Here is a 21,112-nt window from a genome sequence, read left to right as displayed (position 1 = left end):
TTCCATTTAGTAAGTCTGTAGTACATCACATTTAATAATTAATCATATTCAGAGGGCAGCTGACATTTATTGAGCACTAACTATGAGTCAGGCACATTCCCTCTTCACAGCTGCTCTGTGAGCTAGGTATTATCAGGGCCTGCTCCAGGGGTGTGTGGCCAGTACAGTTGCACAGAACCCCCCACTCGGAAGGGTGCCCCTCAATGGGATTTAATGTTCTGTGGTTGCCATCTTGAATTTCACAGTAATTTGATTTTGAATTTGTGTTTTGTAAATGAAGTCAATGAAACAATGAAGCATGCACTGGGGACCTGGAGTCTCAGCTCACAGGTCATTCTATCTCTCATCACCTCCCCCCTTCCTCTCCCCAAAATGGGTTCTCGTCTACCTGTTTCCCTGTCCTTCTTCTGTCCCAGGCAGGGGCCTGGATGCAGGGAGGGGATGCACACCAAGCCAGAGGCAGGGTCCCAGGCCCCTGTGATTATCCCCATGCCCAAGGGAGCATAATATTCATTAGTGAATCATAAACAGCATGACAGGCTGAGTAAGGAATAACAAAGGAAAGAAAAATCGTTTTTCTGCTTTTTAACAAAGGACCTTGCATTTTCATTTGCATTGGGCCCCCACAAATTATGTAGCCAGTCCTGCAGAGAGGGCAGGATCTGGCTGACCAGAAGTCATTGCAGTTGGCCGATGCATCTGTGGCCTGCCTCACTCCTGTGGTTTCCTCATCCCCTGGCTCCCTGTTGTAGTAGAGTGGCCAGTAAGACAGAAGAACTCATTTAAACTTTTTATTCAATGTTGATTAAGTTAAATGTAAATTTAAATTGCCGTATATAGCTAGTGGCTACTGTATTGGAGTGCACAGCTCCAGAATCAAAAGGAGACAATAAAAGCAATAACTTCACCATGATTTGGGGCTTCAGAAGCACTTTCTCAGGCATCTTCTCATTTGTCTGTCCAGTGAAATAGATGTTATCGCCATTTTTCAGAGGGAAAACTGAAGCTCAGAAAATTTAAATGGTTTCCATGCTGACAGAGATAATATTAGAAGCATAATTTAATCCCAGATCTCGTCATTCCAACTCCACTCATACTTCTGTACAACTCTGCCCACTTATGTAAGTATCTATCACATATTTATCAGATCATTGTTACTAAATGCCTGCCTCTGGGCTAGACACAGAAAGATAAATAAGACACACCGGCTTTGGGTGTGTCTCCCTGAACAAACACAGTGCAAATGGCACAATAAGAATGATCACGTAATTGCCATAAAAGAATTACTTTAAGCCCGGCCTGCATGGCTCAGCGGTTGAGCATCAACCTATGAACCAGGAGGTCACAGTTCAATTCCTGGTCAGGGCACAAGCCAGGGTTGTGGGCTCGATTCTCAGTGTAGGGCGTGCAGGAGGCAACCAATCAATGATTCACACTCATCATTGATGTTTCTATCTCTCTCTCCCTCTCCCTTCTTCTCTGAAATCAATAAAAATAGATTTTTTAAAAAAAGATTACTTTAAGTTACTTTCTTCCAAGTAGTTCAAAGCTCTTTGCTTTAAATACCATCTGATACTCTCAGGTTTATATTTCAGGCCCCAAACTCTGCCCCAAATTCTAAATGGATATACCAAAAAAGCCATTTGAATATTGAATTGTCTTCTCAAACTTGCCCCACACCTGCTCTTCGCCATCTCAGTAAATGGCAATTCCCTTCTTCCAGTTGTCCCACCCAAAAACTCTGAAGTCCTCCATTACTCCTCTTTCTTCACACCTTTCATCTTGCCCATGAGTGAACATTACTAGCTCTAACTTCAAGAAGCATCCAGAATGCTCACCATCTCCATTATTGTCACCCTAGTCTATCACCATTCTCTATCTGCACTGGTTTCCTGGTTTCCTTTGTCCCTCCCCTTCTCCCAATTCTCTTTTCCACACAGTAGGCCAGAGTGATCTTTTAAAAATCTAAACCAAAGTACGCCTCCTTTCAGCTTAAAGCACCAATGTTTTCCCAAAGTCCGCACCACCATACATAAGGCCCTTCACAATCTGGCCCTGATCTCATTTCCCACCTCTCTCCTCTTTGCTCTTCAGGTCCAGCCACACCAGGTTTTCCAGGTGACTCCTTCCTCCTGGCCATTGCATAGCTCATTCTCCCATTTCTTCCCAGTCTATAACCCAATGTCCCCTTATCACAGAGGCACTTCCCATCCCCTTATGTTTCAATTTTTTCATAACACTTATCACCTCCTGACATGTGATATGCATGTCTGTTGTTGCTCTCCTCCCACCAGAATAAAGCTGCAGGAATAGGATTGGCAGATAGATACAGGATACCAGTTAAATTTGGATTTCAGATAAAAAATTAAGTTTTCAGTATGAAGATGTCCCAGAAACTGTATGGGACATACACTAAAAAACTATTCATTGTTTATCTGAAATTCAAACTTTACTGGGTGTCCTGTATTTATTTTTAGGGGGACAGTAGTTGTTTTGCTTATCTCTGTATCTCCAGCGCCAGAACTGCTCGTGACACGTGGTAATATTTATGAAATGAATAACTGTTCAATCAGGTCAAAAACAGCCCGTGAGTCAGAGGTGCGTTGCCTCCAGGCTGAGTAAGTTCATAAGTTCAGTTCGATAAGCTTTTTAAAAAACATATTTTTATTGATTTCAGAGAGGAAGATAGAAACATCAATAATGAGAGAGAATTATTGATCTACTGCCTCCTGCACGCCCCCTGCTAGGGATCGAGCCCGAAACCGGGGCATGTGCTCGAACCCGGGATGCTTCAGCTCAACGGCCGATACTCGACCCACTGAACCAAACGGGCCAGGGTAGCTGGTTAAAGTTTCCAAGCAAGTCAAGTACCTAGGCGCTTCGGCTGACCCCATGCCGACCCCTCAGGAAACAGCATTCCTCCCAGCTCAGGTGAGCGCACGCCCCTGTGGGGGCGGGGCCTCCCCACCAGCGAGCGGGCCCAGCCCTTGCAGGTGCCCAGGGCCCTTTGCGCCGATGGTGTGACGTCACCAGGAAGCCGGCCAATGGGAACGCGGCTTACTGGCAGGTGGCGCTGGCAGTTGTTGCCAAGAGGAAGTGAGCTGGAGCTGGAGCGATGGCCCGGGGCTGGAACCCGCGGCAGCCTCCGCCGCCACCTGCGCGTCGGGAGCAGCCGCGGCCGCAGCCGGAGCGGAGGCCGGAGTTGCGGACAGAGCGAAGAAGGCGCTTGTGAGCTGCCAAGAGTCGCCGGTGCCGGAACACCTCAAACTCTGGGCGGGAGCTTTTCAGGTGGGCAGAGCCGCCGTCGCCCTCCCGCACCGTGCCCCCAGGCCCAGACAGCGGGGCGGGGGTCTCCCCGGGCGCGGGACTGGCTCCTCCCAGGCCCAGCCCTCTGAACCGGCCTCTGGGTTTTCCTCGGTCTTGGACTTCCTGCAAACTAGGGCCGGAGGACAGTGAGCACCGCCGACCCGGACATTGGCTGTCTCCCCGACTGTGTCCGGACTGGAGCAACCGGGAGCCCCTCCTGCTGCCACCTCTCCAGCAGAGGAGGGACGGGCGCGCTGCACTGCCTGGTTGTGCGCCTCTCCCTTGCCTCCCGTTCAAGAACAAGTTTCTCTTCTCTCTCCATTGGAAATCCTGCCCGGAAGCCCAAAGCACCCGTCCGTGTGCCCTTCCCCAGCTCTCGGAGCACCCTTAGGAACATTATCTACTTATCAGGGCTGAGCGTCGCTCGTTCTTGGCTTGGTTTTTATCCCCCTTCACACCCTCTTAACTGACACTTCATGCCCAGGACCTTTTGGATCACCAGCTCCCTGGCCCTATCTATGTGACTTCCCCCACCCAGCAGTTCCAGTTTCCTCTGGGCTCCCATCTCCAGCTCCCAGCGGATCTGGTCAGTCCCACCCCTGGGTGGGAGTGGCCAGGGGGCTCTGGCCCAGGATCGCCCACCCTGGAAGGCAGCTCCAAGGTAGCAAGAGAGCTGGGCCTCGGGTACGAACCTGGCAGCTCCGGAGTGGGTGCTCCGCTCACCCCACACAAGAAGATGAAAAAGCGCAAAGAGCTCAATGCATTGATTGGCTTGTCTGGGGAGAGCCGGAGAAAGAAGCCCAAGAAAGGCTCGGGCCACCGCCTGCTTCGCACTGAGCCTCCTGCTTCGGACTCCGAATCCAGCTCCGAGGAGGAAGAGGAGTTTGGTGTAGTTGGCAATCGCTCTCGCTTTGTCAAGTGAGTGATGCGGTGGTGAGGGGTGGGATGGGGAGAAGACAGCTCCTTGCACGACCAAGGGGGCAAATTGAAGAGAAGGAGAAGGGAGTTCTTAGGGGGGGAAAAAAATCAGTCGGTGTAGTCCTTGGAAGGCAAAGAGGGAGAAAAGTTGTTTCTTCAGGTTCTCAGTGAAGGATAAGTTAGAGATCTGTCTGTAAGTGTACAAAAAAGCGCTCTAAACCTAGGGTGGAAGTGTGGATGTGGGGAAGATGCCAGGAGCCCAGGAACACCAAGTCAGGAGGAGCAAAGAAGCTAAGAATAGGAACATAGGAGCAGACAAGCTTTTGGAAGTAGCCTTTTTTTAAGGTCCCCCGAGATAGGGACTTTAAGACTGTAAATTATTTATTTGTTTATTTTGCACTCTTGTGAGTCTGAATCTTGGTGATGGAAGAATTTGTTGAGGGACATGCTGTACGAGCCTTGAGAGTTAATGGAGCATGGAGGACAAACTGAAGAGGCAGCTTTTTCCCAAACCCACTTTCAAATGGTGCAGCCACTACCGACCCAGTAGTGAGTATTGAGGACATTGGGAATTAGGGCTCAGGGTTGGGAAAGGGCTGGAGGGAACCTGTACAGTGCCTTGGACCCTCTCAGGGACTACATTAAAAGAAAAGATATTCTGCTGAGCATGTGGAAGCAAGGGCTAGGCAGAAGGTTGGGGTGCGAAAAGAGGTTGAATCCTTTGAGTTTGTTTAGATCAGTGGTTCTCAACCTTCCTAATGCCGCGACCCTTTAATACAGTTCCTCATGTTGTGGTGACCCCCAATTTCATTGTTACAAATTGAACATAATTAAAGCATAGTGATTAATCACAAAAACAATACGTAATTATATATGTATTTTCCGATGGTCTTAGGCGACCCCTGTGAAAGGGTCGTTCAACCCCCAAAGGGGTCGAGACCCACAGGTTGAAAACCGCTGGCTTAGAGTATCTTTGTCCTATTTTGTTAAAGGAAGGATTTGGCTTCTGATGAGCTTTGCCAGATTAGGTAGTTAAGGACAACCCTAAGTTTGGGTTGTGCAGATCTGATGAAATGGAATAGCTCATCTGGAATAGTTACCCTTCTGGGTTAGTTTAGACCTGAGTGTTGGTTGAAATTTGGTGTGAAATCTAACTCTTTTCTATGCTTCCTTTCTTCTAAGCTAGGGGTCCTCAAACTACGGCCCGCGGGCCACATGCGAATACAAATATTGTATTTGTTCCCGTTTTGTTTTTTTACTTCAAAATAAAATATGTGCAGTGTGCATAGGAATTTGTTCATAGTTTTGTTTTTGTTTTTTAACTATAGTCCGGCCCTCCAACGGTCTGAGGGACAGTGAACTGGCCCCCTGTTTAAAAAGTTTGAGGACCCCTGTTCTAAGCCGATAGCTAGAGTGTACCAGGTGTCCACTTCACCCTACAGTTCCTATTTCTTTCATTCCATTTGCAGTAAAACTTGCTCAAAAGTTTATGAAGTTTCAATAAACTGAACAGGGTCCCCTGGAGTGAGCATGCGTTTGACAGAGGCAGGTAGGTAAATTACAGTGCAGTGATGGAATTGCAGAGAAGCCCTGGTCTCGGCACTTTCCTAACCTGAGATTATTTCCAAAGACTTGCATTGGTAGTGATTGCAGTGAGCTGCAGTTCCCACAGGTGCTTCCTGTGGCCCACAGGAAGTCCCTCTGTTTCATGTGAAGTTTTAAACTTTTGTACTGAATAGATGACCTCTTCATAGGTCATATTACTTGGTTATTTTCAACTTGCTGTTCAGATTTAACTATGTTACTCGGTATTCCCTGGTAAATCAACTGCTTATTTATTGAAAAGCATAATTGCATAGCAGTACAGGAATGCTATTTCTAATAAAGTTGTGCTCATAATCACCTTTGTACTCCTGGTTGAATTTGTTCTTGTGATCAGGGGAGACTATTTACGATGCTGCAAGATCTGTTATCCCCTCTGTGCTTTTGTCATCCTTGCCGCCTGTGTCGTGGCCTGCGTGGGCTTGGTGTGGATGCAAGTTGCTCTGAAGGAGGATCTGGATACCCTCAAGGAGAAATTTAGAACAAGTAAGTGGTCGCATATTTCAGAGTATAATCTTGGATTCTCTTCTAGGATCTAGGACAAAGTGGACCATGCTGAATTAAGGGTTTTGCCCACTGGTAAAGCAATTATACATTATACATTTTTTTCAGCATTTTTATATTCTTTCTTAGCTGTCAACTTCAATATAGTAACAGTTATTTGTCTTAAATACAAACAAAAAACAGTGCTTATGCACCATCAGGAAAAATAGCATCTGAAAAATGACATCTTAGTCAACATTTAGGGCACAAAAGGAAAGCTCTAAGGTCCAGGAGTCTAGAACCTTGGTTAACCTCCACCTGTTGCCACTTTATACTTCCTCATTGCACTGGGCTATTTCCTTCTTCCTCATAGGCCATTTGAGAAAGAATATGGGAATCTGTCAAAAAATTTCCTTCTTAAAAATTGTATAAGAACATAGGAATGGGCAGTAATAATAGCCAACATTTATGAAGTGCTTACTGTGTGCCAAGTCACAAATAAATATTTCTCATGAGTGGGTTTCAAAGTGTAAGAGACTTTCTTAACTTATGGAGTTTTATATATTCTAAATTATAAAGTTGTATTTTGCATATGCAAAGTACTTTTTCTAAAAGATGTGTTGGCATGCTGGCTTCTACCAGATTTAACTTAAATATCTTCGTTTACCAACACTGAGATCTTCGGTTCTCAGTTTCAAGAGTAAATCTTCTAAGCTAAGGAACCAGTTCCAAGTTAATCACAAATTCCCTATTCTTAGCAGCATTAACACATCAGGAAACTGACCACCAGGCTTTCCTAAGATCATAAAGAAATCTGGCCCCAGAACTGGAATTAGAGTTCTTTCCTTACTTCCCATATTAAGCCTGGGGAAATCACAACATCCTAGTTTTCCTTCACTCCAGCTTCTCTTTGCTGCCTGCAGTTATTAAAGTTCTGAACCTGATCTAGGGACAACTAATCCTTAGTGTGTTGATGACATTCCTAGTGATGTTGCTTGAAAAAAAAAAGCTGAACTACTAACTTTGGTTTTCTTCTAAGTTTCTGATTTAGGGAATGGCCTTGGGTAAGTCATTCTCTGCCAGAATCATCCTGACTTACATGTTTTATCAACTAGTGGAATCAGAGTATAGTGTAAAAAAGAATGAGATTTGTATTCTAGTTGTTGTTCCTCCTTAATGGTTGTCCTTAGCCGTATTGCAATGTGTTTCTAAGGCCAGTGTTTTCTTTGTAAGGAGTAATCATAACTTGGAAATGAGGTTTTCAGAAACAGTTTTAACTGTAAACAACCAGCGAAGACACCTGTCTGTGCCGTCATCTCCTTAATTAGTTGGACTTCTTAGGTTTGTGCTACAGCTTGTTTTGATCACATGTAGCAATCATTTATTTATACATTTCAAAACATTGCTCAATTCTACCTCTCGAATTCCTTTCTCTGACTCTTCTGTGCCTGTGTTTACAGGACACCCAAGTAATTTATACCTTTTTCAGCGAATTTCTTTGTCTAGAAATGCAGTTTTAAAGAATATGTGTAATAGACCTGGCAACGAGTCAACAAATATTTATTGAGCACTTGTTAATCCCAATTCCTATAAATACTATATTCAGGAGATTCCAGGAATTGTACCCTGGACTATGAGACCCAATTTATATAATTGAGCAACATTCCTCTGAGACTCAGGCCCCTGAATAAAGCAGATTTAGAATTGTCAGTCCCACTGCATTGTTGGCTTTGGTTTGCTACAATAGAAATGCCAGCACCTATAATGTCTAAAGCAGGACTTCCTGAGGGATCGGGTCTGGGCCCTGGGGCATGTTGTCAGTCCATGAACTGCGCCATTGTGAACTACTTGCCCAAGAGTTTTTTGTTGTTTTGTTTTAATCCTCACCCAAGGATATTTTTCCATCAATTGGTTGCCTCCTGTACACACCCCGACCAGGGTCGGAGCTGGCCCCAGAAGGAGCCTGCAACTGAGGTACGTGCCCTTGACCAGAATCGAACCTGGGATCCTTTGGTCCACAGGCTGGTGCTCTATCCACTGAGCCACGCTGGCTACGGCTCAAGAGTTTTCTTGTGAAAACTATTACCTTGACTAAATGAGGTCAATCTCGATCAACCAAAGGACTTGTATGCATGCATATAAGCCAAATCAATGGACATGGACAACAGGGGGATGAGAGCATGAGTAGTGGCAGGGGGGGCGGGGGGGGGGGGTAAAGGGGGGTGAGGACACATTTGTAATACCTTAACCAATAAAGAAATTAAAAAAATAAATAAATAAATGAGATCAATCTTGTAAAGTTTAAATAATCTTTCTTGAATTCTGCTTTAAATATATTTCAACCTATATACCTCTTGGTTTTCAGGAGAACAGTGGAACTCACTTACTTAAATAAGATCATCTGCTATTCTGACTTTAACACTTTTTTGAAAAATTCAGAGCCCATTGTTCTTCATTTCAATAAATTTTCCAAGACACTTGTGAGGAAAGGAGGTAAGGTTGCTGAAACAGAAAGCAAAGCAGGGAGGCTTCATGTTTTTATCTTGTATTCAAGGAGTAACTTGACCCTTAAGCTAAAAGTACTGGCTGGCCTTGAAACTCTTAGCTCAGTATTCCAGGTACTCCAAAAGACCTCCATAGTTATTCTAAGGAAGATCTATTCCTAATCATCCCTCTTTTTCACTCAACTATGAAACACTAGAGTAATAAAAAAAAAAGAATTTGGAAAAGAAGGAAAGATTAATGAACTAAGCATCTCCTAAATGATTTTGTGATAATGAGGGTATTAGGATGTACGTATTTATGGTAGCTGGAGTATACTAGAAAGAGTGCTGGTTCTAGGAGTAAAAGGCTTGACTGTTGAATCCTGGCTTGCTCATTACTAGCTTTAAAACTTGGACGAGTCACTTATTCTTTCTGAGCCTTCACTTTCCCATCCATAAAACATTTTTAAAGTATATGTGTAATAGACCTGGCAGTCAGCAAGTCAACAAACATAAAGATGTATTCGTGCTATCAAAGCACTTTGAGCATTCCTCTGTCATAGTGTATGTAACACCATATAGTAACTGTGACAATGCCTCATGCCTCACTCCCTGCTGAACTGAGAACTTCATGGTTTTTTTATGCACTAGTGCCGAGTGGCACATGGTAGGCACTCAATAGCAAGTTTAATAGTTACATAAAAGTTTATTGCAGACTATAAAGACATAAAATATTGCTATCAGCTTTATATGTTCTGTCCGAAGGGTGTTTGCAGAAATCTCCATTTTTTTATCTTGAAGATCAGGAAAAGAGCTAAGTAAGTTTGAGTCTTAATATACTAAATTTTAAATGAGTTGCTTTCCATGTTGTAAGAACATGAATAAGTAATCGTAAGTTGTTTGCTACTCTTTCTCCTATTTGTGGAGTCAGAGTGCCCTGACTTGACTTGTTTCTCCTTCAGGGCCCCAAATCAGATAGTAAATATGATCCCTTCTTGGCTCATACAATCCTCAGCATCCAGAATGTGTTCAGGGCTTGTCAGCTTTATATGTTTGTTAGTTTATAATTGTAACCCAAGTTATTTATGTGTTTATCTTCCACTTCTACCTTCTACTTAATTTGTATAGACTGCAGGAAAGAGAGAGACTCCTCCTCCCCCCTCTTCACACACACACACTCTTGGGATGTTTGACCACTTGGGAATGGCAGACATGTGTGGGATGAGTTACTTTGCAACCTCACTGAAAATGTAAACTAAATTCACTGAAATTCTAAGTGTTGCATAATTTAGACTGGTAAAATGTTTTTATTGTATGAGATGGATGTGTAGTCCTACAAATCATGTGTAAACCAAATGTTACATTAAAAGTTTTTAGAGAAGCCCTAGCTGGTTTGGCTTAGTGGATAGAGCATTGGCCTGTGGACTGAAGGGTCCCGGGTTTGATTCCGGTCAAGGGCATATGCCTGGGTTGTGGGCTCGATCCCCAGTAGTGGGCGTGCAGGAGGCAACCAATCAATGAGTCTCTCTCATCATTGATGTTTCTATCTCTCTCTCCCCCTCTCCCTTCCTCTCTGAAATCAATTTTAAAAATGTATTAAAAAAAAAGTGATACCTTAAAAAAAAAAAGTTTTTAGGGAAATATAAATATATATATATAAAGAAATTCTTTGGTGTATATTTTGAAAGACGAATAAAAATGCCTGATTTATTTTAATAATTCTGAATTTTCAGATAGTGGGCTTTGTTGTAGTGGGGAAACCACTAGCCAGTTTTTCCCTCCTTATTGGTGTCCTTTATGATTTTTAGTTGTTGTGTTTGTTTGTTGAGTTTTCTTTGTTTGACTTAATAGGCTAGCATTATCTCCATTTCATACCCTCCAATTATTTCACTGGAAAAGTATTTGGGTTCTGTGTCCCTGGCACTGGTTGGCCCTGGGAATATATGACTAATATGATTTGGTCCCTGTCCTCTTACAGCTCTCTCAGTCTGGTTCAGGAGACAGACAGTATATAGCTACAGCACAGTGTATATTAAGTGTTAGGAGTGATAAAAGGTGGCGGTGGTCCAAGGTGGGGTGTGCAGCTATTTGTGCTGAATCTTGAAAGTAATTATCTAGGCTAGGGTGGCAGAAATGAAAAAGGGACATGCTGAAGGCATCTAGGCAGAAAGAATAGAGTGTGCAGGGTCACTGAGGCTTAAAGAGGTTGATATGTCAGGAAAATCTGCTTGGCTAGGAAGTAGATTAAAGAGGTAGGTAAAGTAAGGAGAAATGTGGTTGGGGAGGTAAGCAAAGGCCAGATTTATTCAGTCAGTAATACTGAGTGCCAGGTATATTCTAAGTGCTAATCATGCAGAATGTCTTAGTACTTACGTTTTAGTAAATTGTCTTATATCTGTCCTGTGTGCCAGTTTTTGGTTTCAAAGAAAGTATATAATAACTAATTTGGCACTGTGTACTTTAAAAAAAAAAAATAAGTTTTATTCTGGAGGGCCAGTGATTATCAATATTTTCCATGTAAAGGAAAAATACTCTTTAAAGTAACAAGAGAAAGCACTCTTGCAGGCCTCTGTCTTCAGGCTGACAAATCAGGAGATATTATTTCCCAAAAGGAAGGCCAAATATCAGCCTATACTTAGTTAACATGTTCCTTTATCTTCCTTTACTGTGACTTTGAGCTTTTGGTTGGATTTAAGAAAACACCCTGCTGTTTATGAAAAAGATTTAAAATCTTAGTCCTCATAACAGTAATTTAAAGGGGGTAAGAACCCATCTTCCATTTGACCAATTTGAGATAGAGAAAAGTAGACTTATACACTTAGAGATATAACTTATGATGTCACCTGGAGCATTAATGGAGTAAAGGTGGTCAGTACTTAACATTTATTTATCACTTACTGTCTGCCTGTCCAGCTGTGTTTAGTACTTTACAGACATTCTTTCATTTGATTCTAAAAATCCTGTAATATATATATATATATATTTTTTTTTTTAATATATTTTATTGATTTTTTACAGAGAGGAAGAGAGAGGGATAGAGAGTTAGAAACATCGATGAGAGAGAAACATCAATCAGCTGCCTCCTGCACACTCCCCACTGGGGATGTGCCCACAACCAAGGTACATGCCCTTGACCAGAATCAAACCTGGGACCCTTGAGTCCGCAGGCTGACGCTCTATCCGCTGAGCCAAACCGGTTAGGGCCTGTAAAGTATATTTTACAGATGAGGAAACTGAGCTCAAAAAAGTTGAGTTATTTTCTCAAGATCACAGTAAGTTACAGAGCTGTGATTCAAATCTAACTCTTACTGCTTATAGTCATCATTATCATTTTTAGCCACCTGACTTTTAAAAGTTGTATTGCCAGTCGTGAATAGCCCCAGTTAAAAGCTTTAGTGTTAAAGATGTACATTTATATAAATAAAAGGACATGTAGTTCATAGATATAAATTTAGTCATTATCCTCCCAGGGTTAAGTGTTGTTCTATCTACTTTCCTACTGTATAGAATCATTTTTTTTCTTGGAGCCATGAGGGAACTTTATGGCTATTTATGATTGATCTTATTTTTGCTTTTAGTGGAATCTAATCAGAAAAGTTCATTCCAAGAAATTCCCAAACTTAATGAAGAACTACTCAGCAAACAAAGAGAACTTGAGAAGATTGAATCTGGAGAGCTGGGCTTGAACAAGGTCTGGATAAACATCACAGAAATGAATAAGCAGGTAGCAAAAGTGTGATTTTATTTCTGTGTGAGCTATGAATATTTAGTTCTATTTGGTTTGAATCTGTAGGTATAGGTAACTCCAAATTGTTTTACTTTTTGATATGGTTTTTGTAAACTGTGATTCCAACACATTAAATTCGGGTAAAATAGGTAATAGTTTGCATTTACCAAATAATTAAACCTGTTAACCCCTTCTTCAAAGGATAATTTTACAAAGTAGAGTAATTCAGAGGGAGCTGGAAATACTTGAGTCAGTTCTCATAAAGAGCAGTGTGGGTATAAATTTTTTTTTTAGAAAGAGTGCCATCTAATCCCCAAGAAAAAGGATAGCATATTTTTATTAGATAATGAGAGCTTATTTTGTTTAAGAGTATATAAACTTACAGACACAATCTTGAGGTATATACTATATACTATACCAGTGGTCGGCAAACTCATTAGTCAACAGAGCCAAATATCAACAGTACAATGATTAAAATTTCTTTTGAGAGCCAAATTTTTTAAACTTAAACTATATAGGTAGGTACATTGTTATTAACTTAATTAGGGCACTCCTAAGGCTTAGGAAGAGCCACACTCAAGGGGCCAAAGAGCCGCGGTTTGCCGACCACGGTACTATACTAAAACCTATCTGGAAACCATCCACATCTAATGATAGTTATTCTAGCACAGCATAGGACAGTGATGGCGAACCTATGACACGCGTGTCAGAGGTGACACGCGAACTCAGTTTTTTGGTTGATTCTTCTTTGTTAAATGGCATTTAAATATATAAAATAAATATCAAAAATATAAGTCTCTGTTTTACTATAGTTGCAAATATCAAAAAATTTCTATATGTGACACAGCACCAGAGTTAAGTTAGGGTTTTTCAAAATGCTGACACTCCGAGCTCAAAAGGTTCGCCATCACTGGCATAGGAGGAAGCGGCAGAGTTGGTTAAATACCTTGGCCAGACAAGCAGGCCTAGAGGAAAAACTTTTCCAATCCCTAAAAGGTTTTTGATCAAGGATCTTGTATTTATAAAGTTGTTGCTGGGTAACTGTAGCCCCTATCTTCAGTTTTTGCAGTTTAATTAGGAAAAATGTGGATTAAAAAAACCCAAAAACCTCAAGTAGCAAATGAATGGCACACCTGCAAAGTGCTTAAAAACAGATGGGCCATTCTTGTTGGCACTAAGAGGATATTCTCTTCTTCAGAATGGAGTCACAAAGTTCAGAATAAGCCAGTGGCAAGGAGAAGCACTGTGCTAGGATAAAGGGCTTACACATATTTCTGAAGCTCCCCCACCACCTTGCAGCAGTAGTGCAGGAGTTGGGCAGTTCATCAGTTGAGCAGATCAATGGCCTGGTGCTGCAGCTTTAAAACTTTTGCCTACAATAAGAGATGTTATACATCATTATCTAATAAACACATACATATATGTAACTGAAATAAAAGTTTCTGAAAATATTAGCTTACCCTTATGATGCCTTATGATATTTTATTTTCTATTCTGTTCTATTTCATTTTTTTTAGTCATTAATGAAATAATTGATCAGTTGCAGTCTTTACTCATTATGTATTATCTTTGGACTCTCAGTATTTAGGAAAAAGCAAGTATTCACTCCCTTTTCTGCAAAATGAACAGGATAGACTGGCCTTGTATTCACAGAACAAATGAGCAGTTTGAGCAGAGATTACATCAAGTGAAAATCAACCACAGTAAAGCACTGAGAAATAATTAACATCTCTGACTAGGGCAAACCAGAGATTCCATTTAGATAGTCATGGAGTTTACAGTTCTGGGCCAGCATGAGATCTTTCAGGATGAAGAGCCAGCAATGTCAGCTACATTCCCATCTTGTCAAGCAGCACAAAAGAGTCAAAGAGGAAGTTTGTATTTGGTGTGAGAAGACACGGTTTTCAAACCTTTCCTATATATTTTGGTTTCTCAGTTCTCTTTAATTTGGAATCTGGAAACAAAGTAATCACTTTATTCTTGTCCTGGCTGTTATTTTTAATAACAAAAAGTACCTGGGAAAGAAGATAAACAGGAAAGTTTGCTTCAGTCCTAAAGCTTCATGTATAAAAGTAAAAGAGATTGAACTGAAACCCTTTCCATTTTAGCTTCAGTAGATCTTCAAAGTTGATGGGACTGACTGATGAAACTAGCCTGAGGCAGAGAAATTCTTTGTTGGCATGGGTGCAGAAGGGACGGGTGATGGTAACCTAGAGCTTTAGGTTGGTCCAGAGCATGCATGTCAAAATCTTGCCCCGCAGCCCGCATGTGGCCCACAATGAATATTTTTGTGGCCCAGCCAATATAACGGTATGTAAGAAACGTTTTAATAAAAATTTTGTAACTTAATTTTTACAATATCCCGTTATACATAATTATTAATAACAAACTACAATGTTTGCTAATGACTGATCATTATAATCATGTTGCATTCATTTCCCTTATGCGCCTTACGTGCAGGCACAACACTTCTCTCCACTAATACTAGCAGCGAATATTTTAGCAGCTGATTGCCATGTCATTAGTCTTGAACTGACTTGTTCAGTGTGCACAACAGGAAATACTTTGCTTTTGGAGAACAAGAAAAATAGGTTTATTTGCATTATGCTTATTAATTTGTGCAGTTATTCAGTGTCTGGTAAGTTAATGTTCAAGAAAAAATATTAATTTTTATAAAATGTTGTTTTATGTTAATGATTACTCATTTATTTCAGCCCTTTATATTCAGCATGTCTCTTTCGAAATAAACCAACATTTCTATGAAAATTGAAGCTTTTGGTTTTTTTCGGCCCACATAAACTTAAACTTTGTTTATTTGGCCCTTGTTAGCCTTTCTCATCATTCTCTGAATGATTTTCTAAAATTGTTATACATTTCTGATGGAAAGGCATTTGTCCAAAACCAAAACAGATATAAAATTAATATTTAACCATGTGTCTATATCTCAGGGTAACTCTGTCAATTAGATCTTTTTAGTGGCAAAAATTTTTTTTAAGAAATCCAAAGTGGCTTAAACAATAATAAAATGTATATCACTTAGCAAGTACTGTCCTTATCACAATATGAATTGAAGTTAATGAAGCCTGGAAAAAAAAAAGTTTGAAATAAGTTAAAATCAAATTTTATATTGAAAAATCTTTTAAAAAGTGTTAAAATCAATTTACTTTTCTATGTTACTTACGAAACTTCTAATTTCATACATGCCCATGTCCATTCTCAACATTATAGGGAGTCTGCTCCCCTTCTTTGAAGACCATTAATTCAACAAATGTTTAATGAGCTGCTTTTATGGAGTTAGGCCTTGGATTCCCACCCTCAAGGCTCTTACCATCAATTGGAGGAGAAATAGAAAAGTAAATAGTTATAAAACAGCCTAATAAGCAATAAGAAGCCAGTCCATATGAGCACTGTGGGGCATTTTTTGGTATGTTTCTAACCCAGACTGGCTGGATTCAAGCAAAGCTTCTCATATATCTTGAGCTGAGTCCTGAAGGGCTAATAGGAGTTGGCCAGATAAATTCTATAGAAAGAGAGAGGGTGTTCTCATTAATACACTTGATCCTCATCATTTGCAGATTTCCATATTTGCAAATTCACCTACTAGCTAAAATTTATTTGTAACCCAAAAATCTGTACGTGTGGTGCTTTTGCAGTCAGTTATTCACTGGCAGGAATCTAGTGGTGAAAAAGTTAAGTCACCCAATAGGAACGCTTCCAGTTGAAGTTAAACAAGGCCACACTCTGCCTTGTTTCAGCTCATAGTGTGAACAAGTTTTCTTTTCATGATATATTTAGTGCCACGGCTTTTGTGTGTGTAATCCTGCAGCTTTAAATGTACAACTGTCATAGTGCTGAAGTCTGTCTAATGTTGCAAAGTGCAAGAAAGCTGTGCTGTGCCTTACATGAAAATAGATGCGTTGGATAAGCTGCATTCAGGCACGAGTTCAACAATATACATTAAATAAGACATCCTTAAAAGAAATACACATAAAACAAAGTTATATATTATATTGATTAATTGACAAAAATGTTGTGATCAGAGGACTCTTGGAACATAACTCTCTACTTCCCTTAGGAGCAATGGTTCAGTAATCACTCATTCAGTGTCTGCTGTGAATTTCTAGAATAGTGATTTTCCACCTTTTTCATCATGGCACTCATAAACTAATTAGTAAAATTCTGCAGCACACCAAAAAAATACATATTTTGCCAATCTGACCAAAAAAATAGGTATAATTTTGATTCATTCATACCAGGTAGCTATTGTTGTGTTGGTTGTTGTCATTTTTTTATTTTGTCAGTGCTCCCGACTAAATATTCAGGTATTGCATGTTTTAAAAATTCTTGCAGCACACTGATTGAAAATCTCTGTTCCAGAACATAACTACTGTGAATAGTGAGAATTGAGTATATGTGCAAAAGCACAGACAAAAATGAAAAACAGTGTGTTCAGGGGATTTTTGTGTTTTATTATAGCACTAGAGGCCTGGTGCACTAAATTCATGCAGGGGGGGTGGGGGACAGCCTGGCCTGTTCCCTCTCACAGTGCGGGAACCCCGCAATTGATCACCCCAAAGAGGTAGGCCCCACCCACCCACCCGGGGCTCCTCGATGATTGCCCCAAAGAGGTAGGCTGGAGCCACGGGCCCCGCCTTGCACCTTGCCGATCCAAGGGACCCCCAGGCCTCGTGGATTCACGGGACCCACCTCCAAGCCGTGCACGCAGCATCAAGCCCCCGCCCACCCGCATGTGCATGCAGCCCCGCCCACCTGCGCACGCCCGCTGCGCACACAGTCTCCTGGTGATCGCTTATTATGGCATGAGGGTGTCATGAGGGCGTGATGACCCCATAGGCTTTTATTAATAGGGTAGTTTGGTGGAAAGAGGCCAGAAGTAAGGAAGGATATGTCAACAAGAGTCAGCAAGGACCTTGAGGTCATCATCATCTATAGCAGCGGTTCACAACCTGTGGGTCTCGACCCCTCTAGGGGTCGAACAACCCTTTCTCAGGAGCAATGGTTCAGTAATCACACATTCAGTGTCTGCTATGAATTTCTAGAATAGTAATTTTCCACCTTTTTCATCATGGCACTCATAAACTAATTAGTAAAATTCACCTAAGACCATCGGAAAACACATATATAATTACATATTGTTTTTGTGATTAATCACTATGTTTTAGTTATGTTCAATTTGTAACAATGAAAATACATCCTGCATATCAGATATTTACATTACAATTCATAACAGTAGCAAAATTACAGTTATGAAGTAGCAACGAAAATAATTTTATGAATGGGGGTCACTACTACATGAGGAACTGTATTAAAGGGTCGTGGCATTAGGAAGGTTGAGAACCACTGTTCTATAGTATGTTCTATATCTGTTTTTTTTGGTACTTGGTCCAGATATCTTATGATGTGATAGTCACAGTAGTTCCTTCTTATCCAAGACCTCCAGTGGATGACTGAAACTGCCGATAGTGCCAAACCTTCTATATACTGTGTCTTTTCTATGCATACATACCTGTGACCAAGTTTCATTTATAAACTAGGCACAGTAAGAGATTAACAACAGTAACAATGAAGTAGAACAACTATAACAATATACTGTAATAAAAGTTATATAACTGCAGTCTCTCTACAGTAATTTTTACATTTTTTAGTTCAGATCTCCTGAATCTGTGTAACCATCTCTTACTTTCAAGAAATGGCTGGGTATTACTCGTTTCAGGGGACACCTTGCTAAAGCCTTCATATAGGCTCAATGCTTTCTGGCACACCATGTTACCATCAATCAGAGCACACTTTCTGTTCATGTCTTCCATCCACAAATAATGCCATTTCCATCTTAACTAAGCATTTAACACTCACTGTGGCCATAACTATTGCAGTTTGAGGTGCAACAGCAAAACTAGCACGAATTTCTTTTCCTTCACAATTTCACAAATAGAAGGTTTGTTCTTAACATAGATCTTAGCAACCTCAGCATTTGATTTTTTTATTTCCTTATTAAGTGGAGAACTTGCACTTTTTCACCTAAAGGAAGCACTTACTTATAGCTTCTCTGGCATATCCAAATTGCCAGCATCACTACTCTTGAGCTTTGGGGCCATTATTAAGTAAAATAACAGTTACTTGAACACAAGCACTGCATGACAATCATCTGATAATCAAGACAGCCACTAAGTGACTAATGGGCAGGTAGAGTATACATCCTGCATATATTGGACAAAAGGATGAATCATGTGACGGGATGGGTCAGGATAGCAGGAGATTTCATTACACTAAGAAGGGCATACAATTTAAAATTTATGAATTAGTTTATTTCTGAAATTTCCCCTTTAATCTTTTTGGACCACAGTTAACCACAGGTAACAAATCACAAAAAGCAAAACTGAGTATAATGGGGGACTACTGTGTTTGTGTATGCATCTAATTACACTAGAAGGTTTTACACAGAACTCTGTGCTGTGTGATGTTTGTGATAGTGATGGCAATTGAGATGATAACTGCCATTCATTAAATGCTTTCTTTATGCAGACTCCTATTAGAAGTACTACATATGAAATCTTTTTTTCTTTTTCTATAGACCTATGAAGTAGGAGGTGGTATCTCCATTTTACCAAAAGAAAACAGATTCCGAGAAGTAGCTAGCCCTAGGTTGCACAGCTGTGTAGTAGTGCTAACATTAAAATATTCAGGTGCTAAGAGCCTGTCTTTTCCCCAGTTTTCCTTTCTGCCTTCCATCTTTATATCTGCTATAAAATTCAGTAGGTGCTCAGTAGATGAAGTTGAAAGGGTCTGATGTCAGGTTCCTACTAGAGCTCATATTCATCATTGATGGTTGCCTGTTTTAGTAACTTTTTTGCTTACTATGTAAAGAACACTTCCCCAGCCAGTGTAGTTCAGTGGTTGAGCATCGACCTATGAACCAGGAGGTCACAGTTCGATTCCTTGTAGGGGCACATGCCCCAGTTGCAGTTGCAGGCTCAATCTCCAGTAAAGGGGTGGGGAGAGGGTGGGGAGGGCAGGGTGTAAGAGGTAGTCAATCATTAATTCTTTTTTTTTTTTTAAATATATTTTATTGATTTTTTACAGAGAGAAAGGGAGAGAGATAGAGAGTTAGAAACATCGATGAGAGAGAAACATCAATCAGCTGCCTCCTGCACATCTCCTACTGGGGATGTGCCCGCAACCAAGGTACATGCCCTTGACCGGAATCGAACCTGGGACCTTTCAGTCCGCAGGCCGACGCTCTATCCACTGAGCCAAACCGGTTTCGGCAATCATTAATTCTTATCATTGATGTTTCTATCTCTCTCTCTCTCTCCCTTCCTCTCTGAAATCAATAAAAATATATTTTAAAAAGAAAGAACACTTAATTTTAACCCCAAAGCAAAAAAAAAAAAAAAAAAAAAAAAGCAGCATTTCAGATATCAAAGTATAAAATGGTCTACAGTAGCTATTTTTAATTTTGCTAATGAAAAGTCATGTAATATGCATAAATGTCATGACTCATCTTTTGGCTGAAATTTGGGTTTTTATTTTAATGGTTTCTACTTAATTCAGTTTTTTAGACTCTTTGAATCAGAGATAAGTTCTTTAATACTTGGATCCAATCTGACATCCTAGAGCAGTCCCAGTGATAATGGAGAGAGCCCCTTGTCTCTCCATTCTAGTTACACATGTAGCTTTGCTGTAGTTTTCCATGGATTGTGGCATTATTCTACTCAAAAGAAGGGAATGCTGAGAGATGGAATCCAGCTTTACAGTTTATGGGAACAAAGCTGAGTCCTAGTGACCAGTTTGTGGTCCAGGTCTTATAAACGAGTAAGAAGTCCTAAGTGATGTTTGGTGATGAGAGAGTTAATGGTCAGCTCTCCAGAGCAAACTCTTTCAGTGAGGCAGCTGATATCCAGGCCTAGAGAGTTTGGGGCGCGGGGAGAAGTGAAACAGTCCCTCACCTTATCCTGCTGGCACTGGCTTTCAGCTGCTCCTCTAGTTTGGGGGAAAATAGTAGCTGCCAGCCAGCCACACTGGCCATTTGTAAGACCATTACCATTCTTGAGAAACTTAACACATAATTACCCAAGTAAATAAATCATCATCACTTTGAGAAGTGCCAGGCAGAAAAAGTTTTCCTGGGCCTATTAATGTTGTTGCTCCCTACCTATTACCCAATGCCACACTCACCCTTCTCACCTAAAAAGAATAGCTGTTTTATTTTTATTTATAAAATCTTTCCATCAGAGTCTAATTGGAGTCCTACTTCTATGAATCCTGTCCAGTTCAGTCTGCACTGATGTTCTTTTCTTAGAACTTTATTATCACATTTAGTACTTAATTATTTATTTAATGTTACTTCCCTTCCATAAAGGGATAGACCCTCTACCTCCCTGCCTCCACCTCTCCCTTCCCTCCCCCTTTCTCACTCATATTATGTGCTTCTGCCACCAGCCTTTTTTCTATTCTTCAGATATGCCAGGCTCTTTCCTGCACTGGGGCCTTTACCCCAGCAGTTCCCTCTGCCCTCAAATGCACTTCATCCAATTAATGTCTCATTAATTCCTTCTTATTATTTAGATCTGTT

General features: G+C 40.8%; 1 protein-coding gene and 1 long non-coding RNA gene across 7 annotated transcripts in view; both read left to right on the top strand.

Annotated features, from left to right (window-relative positions):
- The first annotated feature begins 3,072 nt into the window (after positions 1 to 3,072).
- Positions 3,073 to 21,112, top strand: part of EFCAB14 (EF-hand calcium binding domain 14) — a 39,377-nt gene continuing 21,337 nt past the window's right edge. For 2 of the 6 annotated variants that reach the window (XR_004974252.1, XM_036351553.1), the window contains exons 1-3: positions 3,073 to 4,224; positions 6,164 to 6,312; positions 12,371 to 12,516. Coding sequence is in view for 5 of the 6 variants with exons in the window: in XM_036351553.1 (XP_036207446.1) it covers positions 4,043 to 4,224; positions 6,164 to 6,312; positions 12,371 to 12,516 (477 nt within the window). In the remaining variant the exon portion in view is untranslated. The remainder of the gene's footprint in view (positions 4,225 to 6,163; positions 6,313 to 12,370; positions 12,517 to 21,112) is intronic. The other 4 variants (XM_036351552.1, XM_036351549.1, XM_036351551.1 and 1 more) reach the window with 3 other exon arrangements.
- Positions 4,233 to 6,127, top strand: LOC118676903. The gene is made up of 2 exons (XR_004974253.1): positions 4,233 to 4,773; positions 5,694 to 6,127. It is a non-coding gene; the product is annotated as an uncharacterized LOC118676903 (long non-coding RNA).

The sequence above is a fragment of the Myotis myotis genome, unplaced genomic scaffold (genome assembly GCF_014108235.1).
Source record: "Myotis myotis isolate mMyoMyo1 unplaced genomic scaffold, mMyoMyo1.p scaffold_m19_p_2, whole genome shotgun sequence".
In the NCBI taxonomy this organism is placed as follows: Eukaryota; Metazoa; Chordata; class Mammalia; order Chiroptera; family Vespertilionidae; genus Myotis; species Myotis myotis.
This window is presented reverse-complemented; position numbering and strand designations above follow the sequence as displayed.